The sequence below is a fragment of the Marmota flaviventris genome, chromosome 8 (assembly GCF_047511675.1).
Source record: "Marmota flaviventris isolate mMarFla1 chromosome 8, mMarFla1.hap1, whole genome shotgun sequence".
NCBI lineage: Eukaryota > Metazoa > Chordata > Mammalia > Rodentia > Sciuridae > Marmota > Marmota flaviventris.
Window position 1 is genome coordinate 7,722,064 of NC_092505.1, and position 23,199 is coordinate 7,745,262.

Sequence of the window (23,199 nt, forward strand, 5' to 3'; positions counted from 1 at the left end):
GAACTGACCTGATTTAGAGGCCACCAGGCTGGTATGCACTGGAGAACGCATTGCATGGTAGCAATTCACACATTTTGAGACAGAAATTTGGGGATACAGGAAAAATACACTGAGTCTCAAAGGAGAAGCACCCATGAACTGTTGGAACATAGGAAACACCCATGAACTTTTGAAATGCAGTGAGCAACTGTGAGCAACCCAGCCCATGTCCTTGGCCTTCTTTCTTTTACTCAGGAAGGCAATGCACATGCACTAGAAGAACTGTCAGGAAATCAAACTCCACACTCCCTCCACCTCCAGTCCAGCCCCAGCTGCTGTCCTCTATAAATATCAACATCCCAGGGCAGCATCTGCATGGTAATGATGCTTTCTTCTCCACAAGTTGAGTCCAAAGGAGCCACTCAAAACTTCTCATTATGCTTTATACAGTTCCTATTGTGGTACGTCCTGATACTGTTGCAGGATATACCTTATACAAATGCTGGGGATCATAACAATTTTCAATAATATCACTAAAGACATAAAACTGTTAGACAAGCCTTGGGATCTACACATTCAATCAACCAGGAATGGAAGTATCAGAAAGAAAACTGTATTTGCACTGAACACCTATAGACTTTTTTCTTTGGCATTATTCCCTAAACAGTACAGGATAACACCTCTTTACTTAGCAATTCAGTACTTAGGGAAACATATTTACCAGTTTATTATCAAATATATTACAGGTAAAGAGGTGCAAAGGCTAGGCAAAATAAGTAACCTAGAGATGATTAAAAGCATCCAGGAAGATATGTACAGGTGGGCTGGAATTGTGGCTCAGTGGTAGAGCACTCGCCTAGCACAGGTGGGACCCGGGTTCGATCCTCAGCACCACATTAGGGAAAAAAAAAAAAAAAAAGGCATTGTGTTGTGTCCACCTACACCTATAAAATAAATATTTTAAAAAAAGATATGTACAGGTTATATACAAATAGTATGTATGCCATTTTATACAAGGGACTTCAGCATTTTTGGACTTTTGTATTTTGTGTGTGGGGTCTTGGAATTGACAGATACTGGGCTGGGGTTATAGCTAAGTGGTAGAGCGCTTGCCTAGCACATGAGGCACTGGGTTCAATCCTCAGCACTACATATAAATAAATAAAATAAAGGTATGGTGTCCATCTACAACTAAATATATATTAAAAAAGAAAGAAAGAAAACAATTGACAAATACTACACACCCCAGGTTAAATTGAAGCCTTTGACCACAAGTCACCATCTCAATCAATCAATGTTTTATAATAGTGGCAAAATAGTGATTTTCTAACTCCATCTTTTTTAAAAAATATTTTTTATTTTTAGGTTGACAAAATATTTTATATTTATGTGGCGCTGAGGATCGAACCTAGTGCCTTATGCATACTAGGCGAGCACTCTACCACTGAGCCATAACCCCAGCCCCTCTAACTCCATCTTGAAGTCTACATATTAGTCAGCTATCTGCTCTGAGAAGTTTTCCATCTGAGCAAGATGTACTTTTGCTTTTCAGTATTTACAAAATTTTCTATAAGCATGCAATGCTTCTATAACAGGGAAAAATAAAGGGAAGAAATCTTTCTTCTTTTCAGGAAAGAAATCTATGTGTAATGGCAGATGGATGTTTTAGAGAGGGCTCCACAGACATCTGCAAACCCTGCAGGGTTGGGGGGGCCCTGTAAATTCTAGGGTAGGCTGCTCAAACACTAACCAGGAATCTTCATGGCAAATATAGGCCCCAAGCCTGCCTGCACCTCCATTGGCAGATGATGAACTTGATCACAAAGGCAAAGCCAAGATGGGACTCTGCCAGTGCTGGCCATTGGTGGTGACCTACCCTAAAGATGGCATCATAGGAATGACAACATTCACTAAACACTGCACATACAGACCTGCAGGTCCTTTTGGTCCTTCTTGCTTTCCAGGTTGGGAGTTCTTGTTACAAAGTCATTCAGCATGCTGTTGGGGGACAATTAGTTTCTGATCAAAAATGCTGCAGAAATAAAATATGTTCCGACAGAAAACACTACCTCCATATGAATGTGGTGATGTGATACCTGAGAAGCAGAAAATATCCAGGTGGAGCCAGATTCAATTGCACAGATTCCTTCAGTACTCCCAACAGCGAAGCAAAGTTCTCCTGCAAGGCTAGTATTGGAAGCCTATTTAAACAAACAAAGGAAACAATGTTAGCATGGGAAGGCAGCTAGGGATGAGCAGGAAATGGATCAGGGAAGGATAGGAAGGACTATAAAAAAAGCCCCTTGCTGGGAACTGACGCTGAGGTGCCAGTCTCCTTCCACATTCCCCCTCCTTCTGTTTATACTCATGGGCACGTATCATGTTCCAGAGTTATGCATGTACCCATAAGTTGCCCCCAGAGTCAGCTGACCATCACATGACCTTCCACTTGTGGTCTTAGGCCAGAAAAGGTAAAATGACCCAAAGTACACAGTTGCATGCCCCCAACACGTTAACAGCACAGGTGTGTGACTCCCCCCACATGGGGGACCCTATGCCAACACCAGGCCAAGGAGGGGAAGCACCTATCACTTCAGGGTTTCTTCACTGAAAGCCCCACCTCCTATCCTAACAAAAGCAGAAAGCTGAATCATGTCAGGGGCTCTGGCCCCGGTTAAATTGACCCTTCTGCCACCCCTTCTCTAGGGAGTATCTCCCTCTCCCTTGCCTCCCCAGCCTTACAATAAGCCTGCCTTGGATGGTCTTTTCTTAAATGCCCTCCTGCAGGAGCAGAAGCTTCTGGCCTCAGGACCACCTTAACCCTCTGTCTTCGCCTCATTTGTCTTTGTGTGTTGTACTGGGGTAACTGTCTAATCTTAGACCAATGATACCAAGGGCCAGATCATAACAACCCACAGTCAACCTCCAATGACAAAAACACCGTCCATGAACAACTGCAAATACATTTACTTATTAAAAACATTTTAGACCAGGAGTTGGTAAGCAAAGAGGAAAACAGCACATCTGACTGGCCTGTGTTTTTTGTTTTTTCCCCTTCGTGCTCTGGCAAGCAGCTGGAGTTAGGGGACCAAACCCTGCTGTGGACAGGAGAGATCTGGCTTCCTTGTCAACAGAATAAAAGCCCGAGATGACTGGTCTCAGTCTCTCTCTGGCCTAGTATCCTGCTTCCCTGACACTGCTGGTGACACACATCAACCCCCAGCAGCTCTCGGGCAGGCTCCTGAGGGATGAGGCAGACCCTAACAGGATGGCCACAAAGCCAGGCAGCAGTGCAATCTTCTAAAGCTCAGGTGCAGACAGAGGTCCCAGGGCCTAGTTCTGGTCCCTGGCCACCCGAAGGATGGCAAAAACCTACCTTGCAGCTGCTGGGAAGGTTCAGACACTATACAATATTGTCTGTGCCATGTTTGCTCTCATAAGAGGGAAGTAACCAGCTCATCTTTAACTGCTCTAGGAGAGACCCGCTCTGAATGTAACCCCTAGACCCAGGGTCTCTGGGGTCATGGTCCTCGATTTACCCTCCTGCAACTTCATAACTTGGCAAGTTCGAATAACTGAAATGTTAAATGTGAACCAGGGAGACTGTAGCTGGCTGTGACACTTGGGGCAGATAGGTGAGGATACTGAGGCTTCCCTGAGAAGTCATTGGTACCCCTCCATCTGTGTTTACTGCACAGAATAGTCCCTGAAGCAGTACCCGGGGGAGTTGCCTTTTAAGAGCTCAAAGAGGTCAGCGAAACTTCCTGTGCAGGACTTCCACAGCTACCAAGGAGTCAAACAATGCAGAAGCCACCCAGCATAGGCCAGTAGAGCCATGAGCACAATCACCAAAACCATCATTTCTCCTTTTGCTAAGAGAGGCCTTTGACACTTTTGTGTGTGTGTGTGTGTGTTAGAGGAGGCTGGTATCAATTTAATGCAAATCTGAATCTTTTAAAATTTAACAGGCCTCACATAAAGTTTTGCTGACATAATGTATTCAATACAGATTTTTAAATGTCAGATTAGATCTCTGGAGAAGGAAAAATAAAGCTACTTGTCCATTCCCTTGCCCCAGGAAGAAATGAAGACACCTTTAAGATATTATCTGATCTAAGGCTCTCCAGTAGTCAAGAAATCAAACCAAGCTGGGCATGGAGGCACATGCCTATAATCCCAGTGATTAGGGAGGCCAAGGCAGGAGGGATTATAAATTTGAGACCAGCCTGGGCAACTGAATGAGAATTGTTTCAAAATAAAACATAAAAAAAGAGCTAGGGATATAGCTCAGTGGTGATGCACCTGTGGTTCAATGCCCAGTACTGCAAAAAATGAATGAATAAATAAAGTGGGGGTGGGGAGTGAGTCCAGGGATGTAGCTCAGTGGTGGAGCCCTTCTGGGTTCAATATCCAGTTCTACAAAAATGAAAAAAAAAAGAAAACCAGAGTTGTCTATGTCCATAGTCACTGCAGTAGCATCTGCAATTCAGCAATGTATCTGAGGGGACTACATTACCTTTGGATAAAAGCATAGCAAAACTGCAGCACGGGAATATCCACAAGGGGTGACTTCTGCAAGTTAAAGCAAAACCAATTACTCCAAGTTGGGAGGAAAGAAGACTGATTATCAAAGAATCCAAATTAAAGAGAAATAGCTCTGCATCCGAACAACAAAAAAAAGATTTTAGCCGAAAAATTTTTCAAACAAGACACACCATAGTAAAATTTGACATTTTAGTTGAATCTCCCCAAACAGAAATCTGGGCCAGTGTTGACCCTCATAAATCCACTTGCTTACCTACAGACAGGGGACAAGAGCAATTCCAACTCTTAGCTACACAGATTCCCACAAAACCAGCGCACAGCCTCCCCAAGTGGCTGAACTCCTTTGTGGCTTTGAAACACATTCAGCGCTGCCCTCACCCCCCACTGGCTTCTTCATAAAAGGTTATTTGTAGAAGCTGAGCTAAGGAACTAAACAAAATATAGTTTGGGTTTGGAATGCTAAAAACCAGTCTGCCATCGACTTCCTACTAAGGCCTGGACAAAACCGGAAGTTGCCAATATCTGTAGACATTCAAGTAATGTGAGGGAACAAAACCCACAAGTGCCCACTCTGTCTGGGCAAGCCACCACAGGGCCCTCTCCTATATACTTCCTATGCTTCTGCCACCATAGAGGCAGGGCAGGCATGGGCCACCCTCAGGGAGCGTCATTTCCTGACACCCACCACTTGCTCAGTCCTAAATCCCAGCAGGCCGAGGATGTGCTTGCCTCTCCATCCCTGCTCCTCTCTGATCTACATTGCTGCTTTAATATTCATGTACAGGAGTGAACGGCAGGGCTGGGGATATAGCTCAGCTGGTAGAGTGCTTGCCTAGCATGCGCAAGGCCCTGGGTTCAATCCCCAGCACAACAAGAACAAAAAAGAGTGACCGGCAACAGGGGGACCACATGTTCTCGGAGATGCTGGGCCAGAGCTCCCGGCAAACACTGTGGAAGTTATCTTGGGTTCTTGTACATCCTTATCACTTGGTTGGTGCCATAACCAGGCCTCTCAGTGTTAAATTTCAGGGCAGCTTCTCTTCTTTTCTCACTTATTTTCCAACCTAGAACATCAGGGCTTAGAATGTGGACCAAGGGCAGGAACCCTTTTGCATAGCTTAGGATCCCCACCAGGCAATGCACAGAGTTGACTTTCCACGGATGTTGGAAAGGATGAGGTCCCTGAGCATAGGACGGGTTCACAGCCCACAGAAGCCAGGCCCTCGGCCCAGGTATTTCTATGGAGGGGTGTCCTGGGCTACATGTGAGAGGCCCTTCCAGAGAAGACGAGGGCAGGACAACCACAAGGTGATGTCCAGCCCCCGGCAGCATGTCTATAAATACTGCTGGAGATCAGATCATCTGCAGTCATCTCTCACCATGGGGTAAAGATGATGGCGACTGAGAATGATTTTATGATTCTCAAATGATTTAGCTTTTGCTCACCAGCTTCTGAGGTACGAGAGATGAAAGAAAAACACAGGTGGAAGGAGACTAAAGAAGGACAAGAAAATGTAACTTTAAGCTAAAGCCTTGAGCTGAAACTCCACACGCCTCTCCTGCCAAGTCGGCTCTCGCCCAGGCCTGTCTCAAAAGAAAACAACAAAAAGGACAGGGTATGTAGCTCAATGGTGGGGCCTGGGCCCTGGGCCCTATCCCAAACACTGCCACACAACAAAGGAACTTCAGCACAGGGAATTTCCTCCAATCCCCACACTAGGAGGCTTGGGCAGATGCAAACACACACAGCACAGTCTCTACCGGTACCCTGGAATGAGAGGCCTAGTCACCACCCTGCTCCAAGTCCCTGTCTGGAAAGCTCAAGGCCACCAGAGGAATTCACCTGCTCCTGTCCACACCTAACTGTAGGCTCCTTACATCCTTTTCTTAGAACATTTTATTTATAAAAATAGTTCGTGATTATGAATATTCCTTCTGTCCCTCTGAGGTGCCCATGTAACTCCTACAATGCAGGAGTTCTTTCTCAAGGACCTCAGAGCCATCCCTTTGAAGTATAATGACAAAAAAGTCAAGGTCTTGTCTCCCAGTCTCTGGTAAGGCAGGAGCCTACCCACCCTGAGCAGCTATCAGCAAACCCAGCAACCCTCATCCGCTAGCTGCCCAGTTCTACGTGGTGTTCTGTACCTTCTGCCGGAGCCCCTGCTTGTCGCTCACCCTACCTGCTGCTCTCCCTTTAGTCCTTGCTGCACAAATCCTAATGAAGCCCAAACCCTTCCCCTACAGGAGCAGTATTCCTGGGCTTCTCACCTCGTCCCCTTTGATTTGCAGTGGCCTCTTCACCACCTCCTTCACCAGGTGCAGCACTGTGTCCGTCTGCAGGGTGCTGAGTGCACAGATCAAGTCCACAAGGGTGAGCTGGGATGCACTTGCCACTGGGACTATCTGCAGAGAAAAAAAGAATTCCTTGAAAGTTTGAGAGAAAACAAAAATAAACGACACACAAAATGTATGTTAGGGTAGCTGTTCCCAGAGAGAGAAATTTGCTTTAATCATTTGAACAAATATTTCCTATTTGTTTCCTATTTTGGGTAAAGGACTTCATTTGTGGGACTAGAATGAGTTAAGCATTAGCCACAGAAACATAAATCAGGGATAAAACTGCAGTGGATGCTGGAGTAATACTGTTATGTCTGAAATGAGAAAGCATTTTAGGGGCTGAGGGTGTGGGGAAATGGGTTGAATTTTCCCCCCACAACCTGAAATTGAGAATGGCTTCCTCATGCTGGGAAGAGGAATGGAGGCTATGACCCTCTCCCAACTCTTTTTCCAATCTAACCCTCCATCTCTTACAGCCTCTCTTTTGGTATTGTAAGTTTTAAAGAACCCCTGGTGGGGCTGGGTTTGTGGCTCAGCGGTAGAGTCCTCGCCTAGCTCGTGCAAGGCCCTGGGTTCGATCCTCAGCACCACATAAAAAATAAATAAAATAAAAATATTTTTAAAAACTAAAAAAAAAAAGAACCCCTTGGTAATACTTTCTCTTCTCCTCAGTTAAAAATATAACGTGTTTATCTAAAAGGGTGACATAAGCAGAGGCCTGTAATCCCAGGGGCTCGGGAGGCTGAGGCAGGAGGACTGCATGTTCAAAGCCAGATTCAGTAATTTAGCAAGGCCCTAAGCAACTTGTTGAGATCCTGTCTCAAAATAAAAACAATTTAAAAAGGGCTGGGGATGTGGCTCAGTGGTTAAGCACTCCTGGGTTCAATCTCTGGTACTAAATAAATAAAATAAAAGGGCAATATAGGTGCCAACCCCCAGGAAGCCTGGTTCTTCTGATATGCTGAAGAACCTGTGAAGCATCCCACAGGTGCTACGGAGGGTGGCCTGGGGACCCAACGCCTGGCTCTTCCTCAGAGCAGGAGCCTGCCCTGACCATGGAGCCAGGAACACTGTGGGGTTTCCAGGTGTAGGCCTTCCTCTCTGAGGGAGGTCCCAGGTAGAACAAGGAATGTGCAGACCTTTTAGAAAGAGGTAAACCGAGTCCTGGAGGACTACACGACCCATGAGTTCATGGACAAAATGCATAGGGACATGACAGCTTCGTTTTTCTTTACTGTTGTGGACAAGTGATATTTTTACACATTAAAAAAGTGATGATGCCAGGTGCAGTGGCACATGCCTATAATCCCAGCAATTCAGGAAGCTGAGGCAGGAGGATCACTAGTTCAAAGCCAGCCTCAGCAGATAGGCACTTAGCAACTCAGGAAGACCCTGTCTCTATTAAAAAAAAAAAAAAAAAAAGGGCTGAGGATGTGGTTCAGTGGTTAAACACCCCTGGGTTCAATCCCTGGTACCAAAAAAAAAAAAAGTGGTGACCTGTAACTAGCACCAGGGAATAAATAACCCACAGCAGCCTTCATAGGAGGGCAATCCATTTCTTAAGCCAGGTGGCAGGTTCATGGGTGGTTTTTAAATTCCATAAAATGTACCTGTTATGGAAAGTTGAAGGGGACTATTAGAGAACAGGCCAGGACCAGGAGGGTAGGGAGAGGAGGGTGGGGGGCAGGGCTAGGACATGATCAAAGTATGTGCATGTAGGATCCTGCTACAGTGAACCTTGTTATTTCATATAATTAATATGCACTGATAAAAAAGGACATGTTGTCCACACCATTGTAGGTAAATCAGAAAGCAGAAGGCAGAGGTGGGCTCCCCCCGCCCCAAACCCATATTGAGATGTGGCTGTATTAACTGAGGCATTTAAAAGGGTGAAGTTAACTCAATGGTTTTCCCATTTGACATGCAACATCACCTGTGATTCCAACCCTCCAGCGTTTCTTTCTTGTTTTTTTTTTTTTTTTGGTATTGGGGATCAAACTCAGGGGCACTCTATCACTAAGCTATCTCCCCAGCCCTCTTTATTTTAAGACAGGGTCTCCCTAAATTGCCCACACTGGCCTTGACTTGAGGTCCTCCTGCCTCAGCCTGAGTGGCTGGGAGTACAGGTGTGTACACCATGCCCAGCCTCAGGTGCTTCTTTGTGGAGTAAGTGTACCCCTCCCACCACTCACCCTACCTTTGTCTTACTGTGCCGCTGAGCCTTCTTTCTGCTCCACACAGCTGCAACTGCTGCTATCAGCTGAACCCCAAGGGGGGCAGTCAAGGGATTTAAGAAGTCCAAAATCTTCTGTCTTATGGTCTAGAAAATAGAAAAAAAAAAAAAAAATGATTGCAGAAAAATATCAGGGCTCTCATGTAAGATACATTTGGCCACCACCTACTGTAAGCACAGAGAGCAGGACCTGTCACATTAGTGTCCCAATACCATCCTGAGACACTTCATGGCTGGGTGGATCCCAGGAAGACGAAGGTCAGGAGTCCCCCTCCAAGAAGTTGGGTGTGTGATGGGTGTGTGATGGGGGTGTGCCTCCCACGCAGGCTCAATGCATGGCCAGGGTGGAGGGCACAGTCAGCTTCGTTAAGCTGAGGTGATCAGAGTCTCAGGAGATGATGTCTATGGCCCCCAGCTGTGAGCAGAGTGCCATCTTATTTTTATTTTTTATGTTGCTAGGGATGGAATCCAGGGCCCTGCACATGTTAGGCAAGGGCTTCACCATTGAGCCATACCGCATCCCTGGATGAGTCTTGAAGAAGTCATGCAAAACTTCCAGAGACAGGGAGAGGAACCCAGGAGGCCCGGCCAGTGCTTTGCACCTAGGAACCTTGGCCTGAGCTGGCCTCCTGCAGCTGGGGCTGGCTTATGGCCATGTGGAAGCTGACTTTCCATTTCTAGAAATAAGAACTATTTAACCAATGTATTATTAAAACAGTTTAAAATACACTGTCCTGGCTCTGGATGTCACCCAGCTCCCTCCCTTTGGTCCTTGTGGATTTTCTGCTCCCCAGCTGTCTGTTTCTTGCTTTGCAGACTCAGAGTTCCCAGGCCTGAAATGCTTGCTCCACTCTCGCTAACTCCTCCTACCTGGAGCCTCCGCTCAGCCTCTGCCTGGTAACTTCAGACCAAGTCCAGTTCCTGTTACACGCTGTCACAGCAGCCTGTCTCTCCTTGAAGGGCTTCCCCTCATCATTGGTCCTTGTCTCTGCCACAAGGGCAGGGGCCTCGTGTCTCCTCCACATGCATAACAGGGCCTAGCACACGTCAGCAGGCACAGGAATGATTGCTGGGTGCTGTGAACTTACTGCCCATATTTATTTCACATCAGACACAACTTAGCCTGGCACAGAGGTGTCCTCTCCATTCTAGAAGGTTTCTTCTCTAGAGAGATAACTGGGAGTCCCACTCCACTGCCCTGGGGGGCTTCGGGGAGGGTGAGAGCGAGTGTTCAATAAGCACTCCCCATTACTATCATTAATCTTTCTACCCACGGGACAGAACACTAACCATAACCTTGTCTCACAGACGAAGAAATAGGCTCAGACAGGCCCAGTGCAAAGGGTTTTTTGAAACTTTTTAGGGCAGGTTCCTTGGTAGCTTGAACTACATCAGAATTCCCCTGCAGGGCAGCCTTGTAACCAACAGAACATTCTGGATCCTGTGCTTCATTGCACCTAAATGAAGGAATGCAGGATGGAAGAACCAGAGTGCTGTGTGTAAGGAGAGGCCACGTGTGGCTCCTGGGGCACTGAACTGACAGCAGCTGCAGCAGGCAATTCTGAGCTACTCAACACAGTACCAGAGGTCGTCAGGGGCCAGGACGTGTGCCCGGAAGGAGACGGGAAAACCCAGGGAGATGTTCTGGGTTGTGTGCTGCCAATTTAATTTAAAAAGACTCCAAGGTGACCTGATGTGCCATGTTTCAAAGATACTGCTAAGAGCTGAGCACAGAAGGAAGCAGAAATTCCCTAGAGGCTCACTGAGTACTTGAATACCCTTGAAGCCGTTTATGCTGCCCTGTTTCATGCATATTCACAAATGAACAAAGTGGAGCTGCCCACTTCCGACTTCCACCTGGGATCTACTGGTGTTATCTGTGTTCACCCTCCTATACATAAGAATTCTTTTGTGGGCCAATACAAGACAAAGTAAGTGATGGCAGAGAAAGGCCTTTCTCACTTTGGTGGTTTTAAAGTAAACAGAAGAGGATCCTTTTGTGGCTCCCAGGAGATCCACAGGTCTCTTTTGAGTCTCCTCCTTTCTGAGAACATTCCAGAGAAGGGCCATGGTGTTCACGATGCGAGGCAGCTCTTCCAAAATGGCATTCCTGGCATTTCTCAAGCTGGCAGGATCGCTGGCGGCTGAGGTCTGAGAGTCAGAAGGGAAATTGAGATGAGACTCAGCCCAGCAGTGGTGCCTTGGGGTTGGTGGGCCCCTGGCCCCCTCCAGGCAGTGTGCTTCCCGCAACCAGACAACACTTGGCTTCTTTCAAAGAGAGACAGCTGGGAGGCCAACCCTACAAAGGACACACTGAAATCATTCAACCAAAGCACTGGATGTTGTCTAGGATTTAATCCCAGTGAGGGCCAAAACAGCTACAACGTCTTACCCTCAGATTTCAAGAACACCATGACAGCAAGTAAAAGATGCGTTTAAAAAAAAAAACAAAACACACATTTATAAATTTAAAATCAATCTTTAAAGCTTTTTACGCTTTATCCCATATGGTAACTGATGGGACAGCGGGAAAGGGCTGAAGGAGCCCGTGCATGGGGTCCCTAGCCACATCATCTACCTAGCAACACACTACATGTTTGCATGACGTACATGCATGCATTTGCCCACACATTTGTACCACATGCAAGCATTTGCATACATGTTTGTGTCACACACATAATTTGCATACAGATGCATGACTTCATGTGTACATTACTCACGTACATTTAACTTACTTCAAGTAATCATAACATGATGAAGACAAAGCAACATGTGAAAACTGCCTTGAATTTAGGGGAAAAAAATGTACCTTTTTGCTCTGGTTGGGTTGTTCCAAAAGACAAAAATGACTAATGGTTGTCAGACCTTCCAAAAGCGTGAGTGGATAATCCGGAGAAATGTTTTCCTTCTTGGAGGTTGTGCTTTGGTGAAGAAACAAGAACTGGTTTTGAGAATTTTTGAGAATAAGGCCATAAAGGTTTGTAACCCTACATACAAATGCTATGGGCCAGGCTCTATGGGCAGTGACCACACAGACTCCATTTTACCTTGGGACTCCACATCATGTAAGAATGCTTCTCCCTGGGAAAGCCCCGCCTCTGTACCCATTAATAATTACCTAGCATAACACACTTGGCAACAAAAAACAGCAATTCTTATACAATGTAAAATTGTTCTCCTTGGTTTCCACTTTTCTTGGGCAATGTATCTTGTCAGAGATCATTGTCTAGATCTTAGTAACCATTCTCTAATGTATACTGAACTAGGGTCATTTTGACCCCCTTCCCTCTGTTTGCTTGTTGCTATGCCAACCTGGAAAGTCCCGTGGGAGTGGGAATGTACCAATGTACCCACTGCATTGTCTCGCTAACTGCCCAATTCAGCTTCTGTACGTATTGCTTGTAGCTATGTCAACCCAGATGTAGTTTTTGCCTTTAAATATCCTAAAATGCTCTGGCTCGGGGCTGTTCCTTGCAGAGACAGTCATGGGTCCTGCAGGGGGCAGTCACCAGCCGGCCGGCTAAGTAAAGACTCTTCAATTTGGATAAAACTGGGACTTGAGGGCTGGGTGGCTTGTGGCAGAGCAATTGCCTCGAATGCATGAGGCATTGGGTTCAATCCTCAGCTCCACAAAAAAGTAAGTAAATAAATAAAGATATTGTGTCCATCTACAAATAAAAAATTATAAAAAAACTCCAAATAAACCAAAAAACCAGTACTTGGTGTATTTTCTGAGCGACCTGCCCCACAACAAACAAAGCAGCCAGAGAGCTCTCACAACGAAAGACCATCATAGGAATGATATGCGTTTTTGGTGCTATTTTATATTCAGTTATTGGGGAAATGGTTTAAGGTGTCTTAGGGTTTCTGTGAAGACGACTCATATTTTTATTTCTGTTTTGCAAAAATGACAGTAAATGACTTGCTGGCAGCACTGAGCTAGCCTGGGAAGCTGTGGGGAATTAAAGGATCTGAACATTCAGTTCCTTGCTATCCCTCTTGACAACACTAAAGGGGTTTGGATTAGGCTGTCTTATGCTCCAACTGGCATCCACAGCAAATTGTCTATTACAGAACCGTCATCAGAGCAGTAAGAGGCCTCAGAGTTAAACGTACCTTATGGAGAGCTTCACGGACTCGCTTTCATATTGCTTGACGAGCTCGTCCAAATTTTTGCAAATCTGGACAACAAAGGGTGTCACGGTCCATCCCAGGGACTTTCCAAAGTAAGGCAAGGAATGTGTGACCAGGCTCACCCAGGCAGGGTGCATGCCGTAGCCATAGGCGGGCTGCAGGCCTCTCACCACGGCTGAGACCAGCAGGCCCTGGGAGGTGAGGGGGTGCGGCTGCACATACTGCATGGCGCCGATGGCCTGCTGGAAGTTCAGGGCCCTCTGCCACTCCCTGGATAGGGTCGGCTGGCTGTCGGCCTCCTCCAGGCCCTGGCCCAGATGGTGCTCCAGGACGATGAGTGCTTGCAGGAGCTTAAGCAGCTCGATCTGCAGCGGGTGTTCGCTCCAGATCTGGTCCTGCCCCAGGTTGATGAGACTTTCCTCAAAGACACTGTCCTCCAGCAGGGCCCTGCCCCGGTCGGTGGCCAGGCCATAGCGCTTCTGGCTGGTGTACATGGACGCTGACAGTGAGAGCAGGACGAACTCCTGGACCTTGCACCTCTGCAGGAGGCTGTGGATGAAGTCCACGTTCTTCCCTTCTGAGGACTTGGCCACTGAGACCAGCTGTGTCATTATTCTAATCAGAACCTCAACGCTTTTGACCTGCACGTCCCGGTTGCCGAGGACGTCTCGGTGGGAGACCTTCAAGTAGCAGGGGTAGTAGGAGCGCAGGAAGCTCAGGCAGAGGTAGGTGAGGAGCTCGATCAGCAGAGAGTGGGGGCACACGTTGGGGGCCTGGGTCTGGAGCTTTCCGTAGAAACTCTGGCCAATGAGGGCCTCCTGGTGGCGTGCGAGTAGGTTGGAGATGAGGTTGAGGTGCGCTGTGGAGCTGGTGTCCATGCTGGTCTTGGACACAGCCTCGATAAACTCCTTTGGATTGGTTTTGAGCACGGCCTCCAACACAGAGAAGGCGTACAGAACCCGCCGGGAGTCATAGGGCTGCAGGTAGAGCAGGATGTGCTTAAACAAGGCCTGCAGTGTCTCCTGCCTCTCCCTCTGCTGCTTCAGCAGCCGAGATGTGGTGAGGGCCTGCAGCTCCAAGTCGGCCTCCTCGTCACTGGAGAAGGACTCTGAGGCCTGGGTCTTGTCCGAGTCTGCCCGCACCAGGCTCAATTTGGCACTGGACTTGAAGCTCTCTGGCTGGAAGGCTGCCAGCAAGGCTGAGCGCTTGGGGTACACCCTGCCCCCCATGGGGATGGGGGCACAGCAGTTCTCCTCATGGCTCAGCTCCTGCGGGTCGTGGGAGGGGGATGAGAAGGTGGATGTGTTCTCGCTGTCCGTGTGGCCAGAGCTTGTATCTGCCGATTCTGTGTGCTCACTGCTATCTGGGGCACCAGGGCCCATCCTGTCGGGAAGGTCCACGTAGTAGGGCAGGTCTTCATCACTCAGCTCACTTCTGGGAGGGCACTTCTCTGGTTCTTTCTCCACTTCAGCCCAGATGGCTTCTCGATCAACGGTGGTGAACTGGCTCAGGGGGAGCTGTTCTTCAGAGGCTTCCTGAAGCTCAGGTGCCCCACCTGTCTCTTTGAAGGAGGGTTTCTTTCTGATAAACCAGCGATGCAAGTCCTCTGGGAATCACAAAGTGACAAATGACTTTAGAACATAAGAGTCAGCAATGATAAACTTGCCCTGGGGCAGTTTTTGTCTTAAAATCAGAAAGGTAAAATTTTTTTTTTTTTTTTTTTTGACCAAGGATTGAACCCAGCCAGGGGCCCTTAACTACTGGGCCACATCCCCAGTCCTTTTTTATATTTTATTTAGAGACAGGGTCTTGCTAAGTTGCTGAGGGCCTTATTAAGTTGCTGAGGCTGGCCTTGAACTCGTGGCCCTCCTGCCTCAGCCTCCCAGCCACTGGAATTATAGGTGTGCGACACCCAGCAGAAAGATCAACATTAATAAAGTCCCCCCATCAAATATACCACCAAAATCTAGACTGCATTATGGACAACCCACAGACAAAGGAAAGCAGGCAGTTTTTTTTTTGTTTTTAAGTTCAAAGATGGGACAATTTAGTTACATCACCATAATAAATTTCAGTAATCACAACTTTTGGGGGAAGGCAATCTGAAAAAAATACTATGATTTTGTCCCAGGAAGTCCCTTTCCAGAAATGTATCCTACAGAAATATTAGCAAAGCTATGAGGATAAGGGTGTTCCACGAAATGTCTTGTGTGAAGATACGCTGGACTGCAAGCTGAAGACCCACAGAGAAGGGCTCACTGAACAGATCGGGTACATGCACGCAACAGACCACTGTTCCCAGTCAGGTACAGTGGCACACACCTGTAATTCCAGTAGCTCGAGGCCAGCCTCAGCAACCTAGCAAGGCTCTCAGCAACTGAGCAAGACCCTGTCCCAAAAAATAAAAGGGGGAGCTATGGTTGTGGCTCAGTGGTAGAGCACTTGCCTGGCCTGTGTGAGGCACTGGGTTTGATTCTCAGCACCGCATATAGCTAAATGAATAAAATTAAGTTCTGTCAACATCTAAAAAATTTTTTTTTAAATAAATAAAAGATAAAAAGGGATGGGGATGTGGCTCAGTGGTTGAGCATCCTTGGATTCACTCCCCAGTACTAAAAGAAAAAAGAAAAACAACACATTCCCCCTTTTAATTAAAATATTTTTCAGGGCTAGGGATTGATGCAGGCCCTTGCACATGGTAGGCAAGCACTCTAACACTGAGCTTCATCCCTAACCCTAAAATATTCATTTACATGTGCTCAGAGGAGCAATGTGTAGGCCACATAGAGGGAGAATCAAGATGCAGAATACTCTGTGCAAGAGCCTTAGTTGTAAATGGATCTTTTATTTTTATTTATTTATATGTGGTGCTGATGATTGAACCCAGGGCCTCACACAACCCCAGCCCTGCAAACATTTTTATTAAACAGAATTCAACATATCTGTGCCTTGAACACTAAGCAAGACTAAGAAAGGAGGAAGGATGAGATAGAAATCCGTGAGCCAGTGGAAGTACATAGTAATATTCTAAAAATAGATTTCTACAGGATTATGTAGGTAAGATTGGGGTGGGCAGTGCACTCCTGGTTTCTTTCTTTTTAAATAAAAGAATTAGGATTTTTATTGAATTCTTCAAATTACTACTCAACTTTTTTTTTTTTTTTTTTAAAGTTGTAGATGGACACAGTATCTCTACTTTGTTTATATTTATTTGGTGCTAAGGATTGAACCCAGTGCCTCACACATGCTAGGCAAGCGCTCTGCCACTGAGCCACAACCAACTCATTGGTAGGAGTTTTTAATCAACCATTAATAATTGACCAAAAAAAGAGATATTTTGTATCACAGGCACGTGGAAAAGAACGCTGCTTTCTGTAGAGGACTTGAATCTGAATAAAATCATGTGTTTTTCAATAAATCTCCACTGGGTTTTCTGATAATTTTATAAAAATAACCCCATCAGTGTCCATGAAAAATGTGCTGGCTGGACAGACTGACTTTCTTTCAGTTTACCCATGACTGCACTCGTCTCGCTATCTGGAATTAACACCACAGTTGGCAAGGGCTCCATGGGTTTATCATTGAAGACCACCTGCCTCCCAGGTGCGCGTCGCTCTCCTCTGGAGCTCAGTAGTTGAACTTCACGACGGCCTTCCCATAGAAAAACTATTCCTCTGCATTTGCAAACATTTAAATTTGTCCTTCTGGTTGCTCCATCTCTCTTTGGAATTGTTTTTTCCTGCTTCCACAAATGTCTTACTAATCAGAAGTATGAGGAGCACTTCCCACGTGGCTTCTTAGTTTTGTGTGTGACTCTGCTCGTTCTTTCTGAAACTGCCGGTGTATGAGCAGAGCCATCTGAGGAGGGACATTAATGAATCTTCTGCTTAGGAGAAAGCCTGCAGGCTTGGTGGTATCCTTTAAAAGCTTGTCCAGCTGATCAACCAGGCTCTTTTCACAGTTCTTCTCACAGAAGCTTAGAACTAACCCTTTAATTTGTTCAGTACACTGAGTACCCTTTCTTTCAGTTAAATTTAAAAAGGCTATGAAACCAAAAATTTCACCACTATCCACATCATCATCGCTGTTTTCTGAAATATTTGTTTGCTAATCACTCTCCCAATATGGCTTTGCTCAATGAAAAGACCTGTTAGCTCTGCAGTGTTCATAGGAGCCTTTAGGAAAAGCTGCTGCAGTAACTTCTGAATTCCCTCATAATCATTATCTGTGAGGGAATAAGCTTCAAATTCTGTATTCACTTCCTTGACAACAACCTCATCGTCTTCGTCCTCATCCTTGATTTCATCTTCCCCTTTCTCCTTGTCCGGTTTGGCCTGGGACGATCTGTACTTCTTGTTTCTTCCAGGGAAAGAAAAGACAGAGCAAAGATGTCCAGTTGGATCAGGAGGCAGCAGACCATTCAGGCCCCTGCAGCTGGTTGGCAGAAGACAGAGCAAGGAAGCACGAGGCCGTGCTGGGAGACTTGCAAAACCCAAACAAGTGTCGAGCCAGAACTTTTCTCTTAAAAAGACAAACACTAAAAAATGGAGTGGACATGAATTGTAGCCAAACTTTTAAGAAGATGCTTAGTTCATACTTTCAGTTTTCCTTTCTTAGACTGTGGAATGATCATAAATGTCTCCTGTTTGAGAAGGCATCCAGCTTTCCTTTCAAAAGGAAAACCAGAGCTTACAGGTTCAGGCAAAGACCGTGCAGGGACAGGAGGCCACCTCCATGTCGCTCACTCAGGGGAGGGGCTTGTCCTCCCTGAGAAGCACCCCTGGACCAACGGACCCCACAACCAGTGAGCTCCACAAACTGACTCAGGGCTCCAAGCCATCCTTAGAACATTTCAAAGTCTGAATCACAACAAATGAGCAGGTAATATTAGTTACACTGCATGAAGCACCAACCATTGTAGTTTAACGAACTGGCTAGGTTTCTAAAGATTTCCTTTTCTTTCCTTATTCCTACTTATATTCTTTTAAATTTGTGTTAAAAATGTTTCTGGGGAAAAAAATAATGTTTCTGAGCCAGGCTCAGTGGCACACGCCTGTGATCCCTGTGACTTGGCAGTCTGAGGCAGGACGATTTCAAGTTTGAAGCCAGCCCTGGCAACGCATTGAAACCCTGTCTCAAAATAAAAAGTAAAAATAAAAAAGGGCTTGGGATGTAGCTCAGTAGTACCGTGCTTACCTAGCCCTGGGTTCAATCCTCACTACTACAAAAACAAAGAAGAAAAAGAAGACACCTCTAAGATGCCTCCGGAAATCCTGGGTACAACAAGGTGTATTAGGTCTGCCTTTCTGACATCTGATCAACAGAACTCAACAGCTGCAAGCACCTTAAGAGAACAGTCAGGAAAAAACCCATTTACCTTGTAGTTAAAGGTTCACAATAAGACGCTTTCATGGATACAGTATACCTGACCAGGTTATACTTGGACACTTTCTGGAGGCCACCGAACTATCCTGCCCCCAGAAGCTGGTGGCAGATCTGGCCGAAGTGCTACCTAGTATGCGTACACCTCACCTGGTGCCCGGATGCACAGCCGTGAGTTGGCCAAACAGTGCAAGTGTAGCTCTGGAGGCACCTGATAGGGATCAGCTGGGTGGTAACTGTAGGCAGATAGTGTGTGGCTGGAGAAGATGGATCACGGCGGTGGGCATGCCTTTGGGGTGTATATTTTGTCTGTGGTGCAGGGAGCTCTGACTCTCTCTCTGCTTCCTAATTGCCATGTCTTGAGCTGCTTTCCATCTGCACGCCTTTCCACCATGATGCCCTGCCTTACCTGAGGCCCAGAGAAATGGAGCCAGCAATCTATGGACTGAGACTTTTGAAACTGTGAGCTCCAAGTAACCTTTTCCTCCTCTAGAATTGTTCTTGTCAAGTCTTTTGGTCACAGCAATAAAAAAGCCAACTAAAACATCCACTAACTAGTAAGTAGTTTTAAGTTCTAGTCCCATGGTCTTAAACTGTCAAAGTCCCCATAAGTTTATAAGGTATTTTCACACTACCTGAATCTAGCAAAACCGTCAAGTGGGTCTAAGTCCCTAAACTGTGACAACAGGCAGCCAAGCCCCTCCCTCCTGTTCCCAGGACCCTGCACAGCCCACTCACCAGCTGAGTTCTCCTGCTTGAGGCAGTGGATGGAGGTCCTCTGGGTTTTGGGCTGGAGCAGCAGCAGGAGCACAGGCTCAAGGATCCGTGCCACGTCCCCCAGGGACAGTGCACGCACCAGCCAGCCCTGGGCCGCTGCACTAATGGCACCATCCGTGCAGGCCAGGCTGTCCAGTACGACGAACAAGGACCTGCAGGCAGAGGTGACACCACCAAGTCCACATCCTGCTGCCCTGCCTGCCAGTCCTGGTGTGCACACTGGGCACTCACTGTCAGCAACAGGGACACCCACCCCAGGAAGCTTCAGCAAGCTGGTCACAGACCAGGCAAAGGAGGACAAGGTGGTGCAACCTCCATTTCCTGTTAGAATGATGGGGGGAGCTCCTAATGCTCTGAAGCCCAAGCCTCACCCCAGTGCTGTGTGCCAGCCTCACAGCCACCACCTCAGAGACAGTGGGGCACTTGAAGAAAGCAAAGTGTAGCAGAGTGTGCCTGCAATAAAACTCACACCTGAAGGCAGTCGGCAGCACCACTGTATGCACAGTGTGGAGAGCGTCCCAGGCGAGGTCTGGACTCTCCGCACCGCCTCAGAAAGTCCTCCCATGGGGGTCAGTTGGAAAAGCTCCACTGGTGACTGAAGCACGCTGAGCTTCCCCATTCCTCCCCATATCAAGAAAATTCTTCACTGTGCTCACATTTCCAGCTAATTTCCCTCAGAGGACCATGGGCGCCATGGCAGGGCCGGCTCACGTGCAGGGGTTCAGTTTTCAGCTTCACCCGCCCTCCATCCCCAGCCTGCATGCAGACCAGGAGCCTCCTAGTCTCCGTGGCACCCACCACCTCACCTATCGAAGGAGCGGTTGTGGGACGTCACTCGGCTGCCTTGGATCTCTCTCGTCAGGTGCCAGATCACAGAAAACCTGAACAGAGCTTCCAACCTTGTTCCCTTGGTCAGAAAAGAAAGGGTGAGGAGCTTGGTGGTATAAACGGATGCTGTTCTCAGCCACGGTGAATCTCGTCTCAATAACAAGTGAGTGCCCTGTTTCCTCCAAGGGACTGTGTTTTCATGCGGGACTTGGCCAGTGGGAGAAGAGAAACTGGCCTCCTCCCTCCTTTCCTGCTGTGTACTGAGCGCACATTCTAGACTCTCCCTGAGCGGGGTCCGGGTCACTTCCGAGAACAGTGGTCCAAGGACTAAGCAGAGTGCTGCTTCCTCATGCCCTGGGGAAGTGCCAGGCCCAGGGCCTTAAGGAACAAGGCTGCACATCAACACTTAACAAGTTCTGAAAGGACAACACATTCCGCAGCTGCCTCTTTTTGCCAACAGCCCAGAAGCCCTCAAGCCCTGCTAGGCAGCTGGTGCAGATCTCCTAGTGGCCTTCACATAGGAGGACACAAATCACATTGTCAGAACTCTAAAGCGGGTGGCTCGAGATCCCAGAGATCCTCCAGGCCCCGAGCTCTGCTCTTGAGCTGGAAAGCCTTTGCTGGGGGTATATGAGTCTGCCTCGGGCAAGTAGAGCAGGGCGGCCCAGCAGGGGGGTGGTGGCAGGTTGGGTTGAAGGCTCACCTTATCGGGGTCAAGGAGGGCGTGGCAGATGATATCCTCGCAGATGTTGGCTGTTGGGGCCAGGCAGTGCAGCCGGTAGAATAGCTCCACACAGGTGATGTGATGCTCCCGGGTCTCTTTGTTGAGCTGATTCCAAAGCACACGAGCCACCCTCTGGGACAAAGAAAAGGTGGCAGAGACTGCGTGAACACAGGCAACACCGGCCCCTTTCCACCAGCCCATGCCCAGCCCGACATGCTGGTTTTCACCTATGTTTGCTAAGTGTTCTAGAATCCTTAACACCCAGATGCACATTACCAACACAAAACAAAGCCAGCACCCACCAGGAGTCCTGCAGCAACAGGGAGCATTATTGGTTAAATTTGGAGGTTTCTGACTGGCTAAAAGCACTGAAGCTCTTATCTAGACATAAATGTCATGTTCAGGAAGGGAACTGACCAGAGGCGGATCTGAAGTATTGGAGCTTCTCAGTAAACACACACCAAGACTCAGCTTGTGTCAGCACGTGGCCAGCCAAAAACATGCCCTCTAGGGAGCCCAGTGGCTTCAAAGAGGATATTAGGATGGCCCAGTCTGCAGCTGAACACAGAGTACACCACCCTTGTGGGCAGGCTCCAACCAGTCCCATGCAGCACTGGTGAAGAGTCACAGCTTGCCAGTGCTAACTGACGAACATGTCCATCCCTTCTCTGCCCAGGAGCCTGCTTCAGTGTCATCAGTACCCAAATCGCATCCCTAATCCATCTGTTCATCTCCCTAGTCCTGATCTCTTTTTAAACACAGGGGTCTGCAAGCAGCTGCAGCCCTTCCCAAGTCCTAAGGACAACAAGTGGAGTTGCCTGACCCAGCGAGGCTGGGTCCCCACTCACAGGAGGGAGTTCTTTCAGGTCATGAAAACAGTTTAGATTTCAGACTGCTCTAGCCTAGGCACACTTTAGATCACATAACATTTTTTTGGTTCATTTATTTCTATTTGACAAAGCTCTTCCTAGCACGAATCAATAAATTAACTACTGACTAATTTGAGCCCCTAACCATTACTTTCTTTTTTTTTTTTTTTAATTTTTTTTTAATATTTATTTTTTAGTTCTCGGCGGACACAACATCTTTGTTTGTATGTGGTGCTGAGGATCGAACCTGGGCCGCACGCATGCCAGGTGAGCGCGCTACCACTTGAGCCACATCCCCAGCCCCTAACCATTACTTTCTTATTTTTTTCTCTAGGGGAAAGTAATTTCCAATGATCAAATTACAATTAAACTTTGAAGACTTTCTAACTAAGCAAAGGAATCCCAACCCCTCCTTCTAGCCCTTATGGCAAATGCACATATAAAAGATTTCTTCGGGGCTGGGGATGTGGCTCAGGTGGTGGCGCGCTTGCCTGGCTTGCGTGTGGCCCGGGTTCGATCCTCAGCACCACATACAAACAAAGATGTTGTGTCCGCCGAAAACTAAAAAATAAATATTAAAAAATTCTCTTTCTCTCTCCCCCTCCCTCTTTCTTTAAAAAAAAAAAAAAAAAAAAGATTTCTTCTGGAAGATTTAAAAATATTTATTTTTGAACAAAGATGAAAACAAATACTTAATAATTAGCATACATGTTTAAAAATAAACTCCAAGGAAATTAAACTTTTGTGTAACAATCTAACCCAAATATGTATAAAATAGAAATCTCACTATATTAGTTCCTGAAAATTTCGAGGGGAAATTTTTAAAATTCCCCTAGTACTGGGGAATTAAGCTCAGGGGTATTCTACCACTGAGCTACATCCCCAGCCCTTTTTGTTCCTTTTTCTTTTTTTAAACATTTTTTTAATGTATGCTTTTTTAGTTGTAGATGAACACACAGTATCTTTATTTATTTTTATGTGGTGCTAAGGATCAAACTCAGTGCCTCATGCATGCCAAGCAAGCGCTTTACCCCTGAGCTACAGCTTCAGCCCCTTTTTTATTTAATTAAATTTTGGGACAGGGTCTTGCTAAATTTCTGAGGCCAGTCTTGAACTTGCAATCCTCCTGCCTCAGCCTCCTAAGCTCTACCATGCCTGGCAAAGGGGAAGTATCACCTTGAAATAGAAAAGTGTAGGAAACAATGTAACAATGATCTTGTTTGAGTCTCTCTTACTGATTAGTATAAAGAAGAAGCAACACAGGCCCAGGATCCTCATTTCTTCCAAGGAGATGATCCAGTGGGAGTGGGGCAGGTGCTCATAAAGGGGCTGGGAAAGGTGTGGTCTTTCACCCCAGGAGCCCTGGATGGTGGTGGTGAGCTGAACCGCCA

At 46.9% G+C, this 23,199-nt stretch overlaps 1 protein-coding gene and 1 pseudogene across 9 annotated transcripts in view; both read right to left on the bottom strand.

The window, feature by feature from the left end:
• Dop1b (DOP1 leucine zipper like protein B) overlaps positions 1 to 23,199 on the bottom strand; it is a 105,036-nt gene that overhangs the window by 27,022 nt on the left and 54,815 nt on the right. For all 9 annotated transcript variants that reach the window (XR_011708292.1, XR_011708293.1, XM_071615059.1 and 6 more), the window contains 11 exons: positions 20,919 to 21,071; positions 20,194 to 20,294; positions 19,349 to 19,539; positions 13,211 to 14,834; positions 11,904 to 12,015; positions 11,057 to 11,245; positions 9,059 to 9,181; positions 6,793 to 6,927; positions 4,496 to 4,551; positions 2,076 to 2,180; positions 1,911 to 1,977 (listed from right to left, as the gene is read on the bottom strand). Coding sequence is in view for 7 of the 9 variants with exons in the window: in XM_071615059.1 (XP_071471160.1) it covers positions 1,911 to 1,977; positions 2,076 to 2,180; positions 4,496 to 4,551; positions 6,793 to 6,927; positions 9,059 to 9,181; positions 11,057 to 11,245; positions 11,904 to 12,015; positions 13,211 to 14,834; positions 19,349 to 19,539; positions 20,194 to 20,294; positions 20,919 to 21,071 (2,856 nt within the window). In the remaining 2 variants the exon portion in view is untranslated. The remainder of the gene's footprint in view (positions 1 to 1,910; positions 1,978 to 2,075; positions 2,181 to 4,495; positions 4,552 to 6,792; positions 6,928 to 9,058; positions 9,182 to 11,056; positions 11,246 to 11,903; positions 12,016 to 13,210; positions 14,835 to 19,348; positions 19,540 to 20,193; positions 20,295 to 20,918; positions 21,072 to 23,199) is intronic.
• LOC139706743 (BRCA2 and CDKN1A-interacting protein pseudogene) lies at positions 16,671 to 18,068 on the bottom strand (annotated as a pseudogene).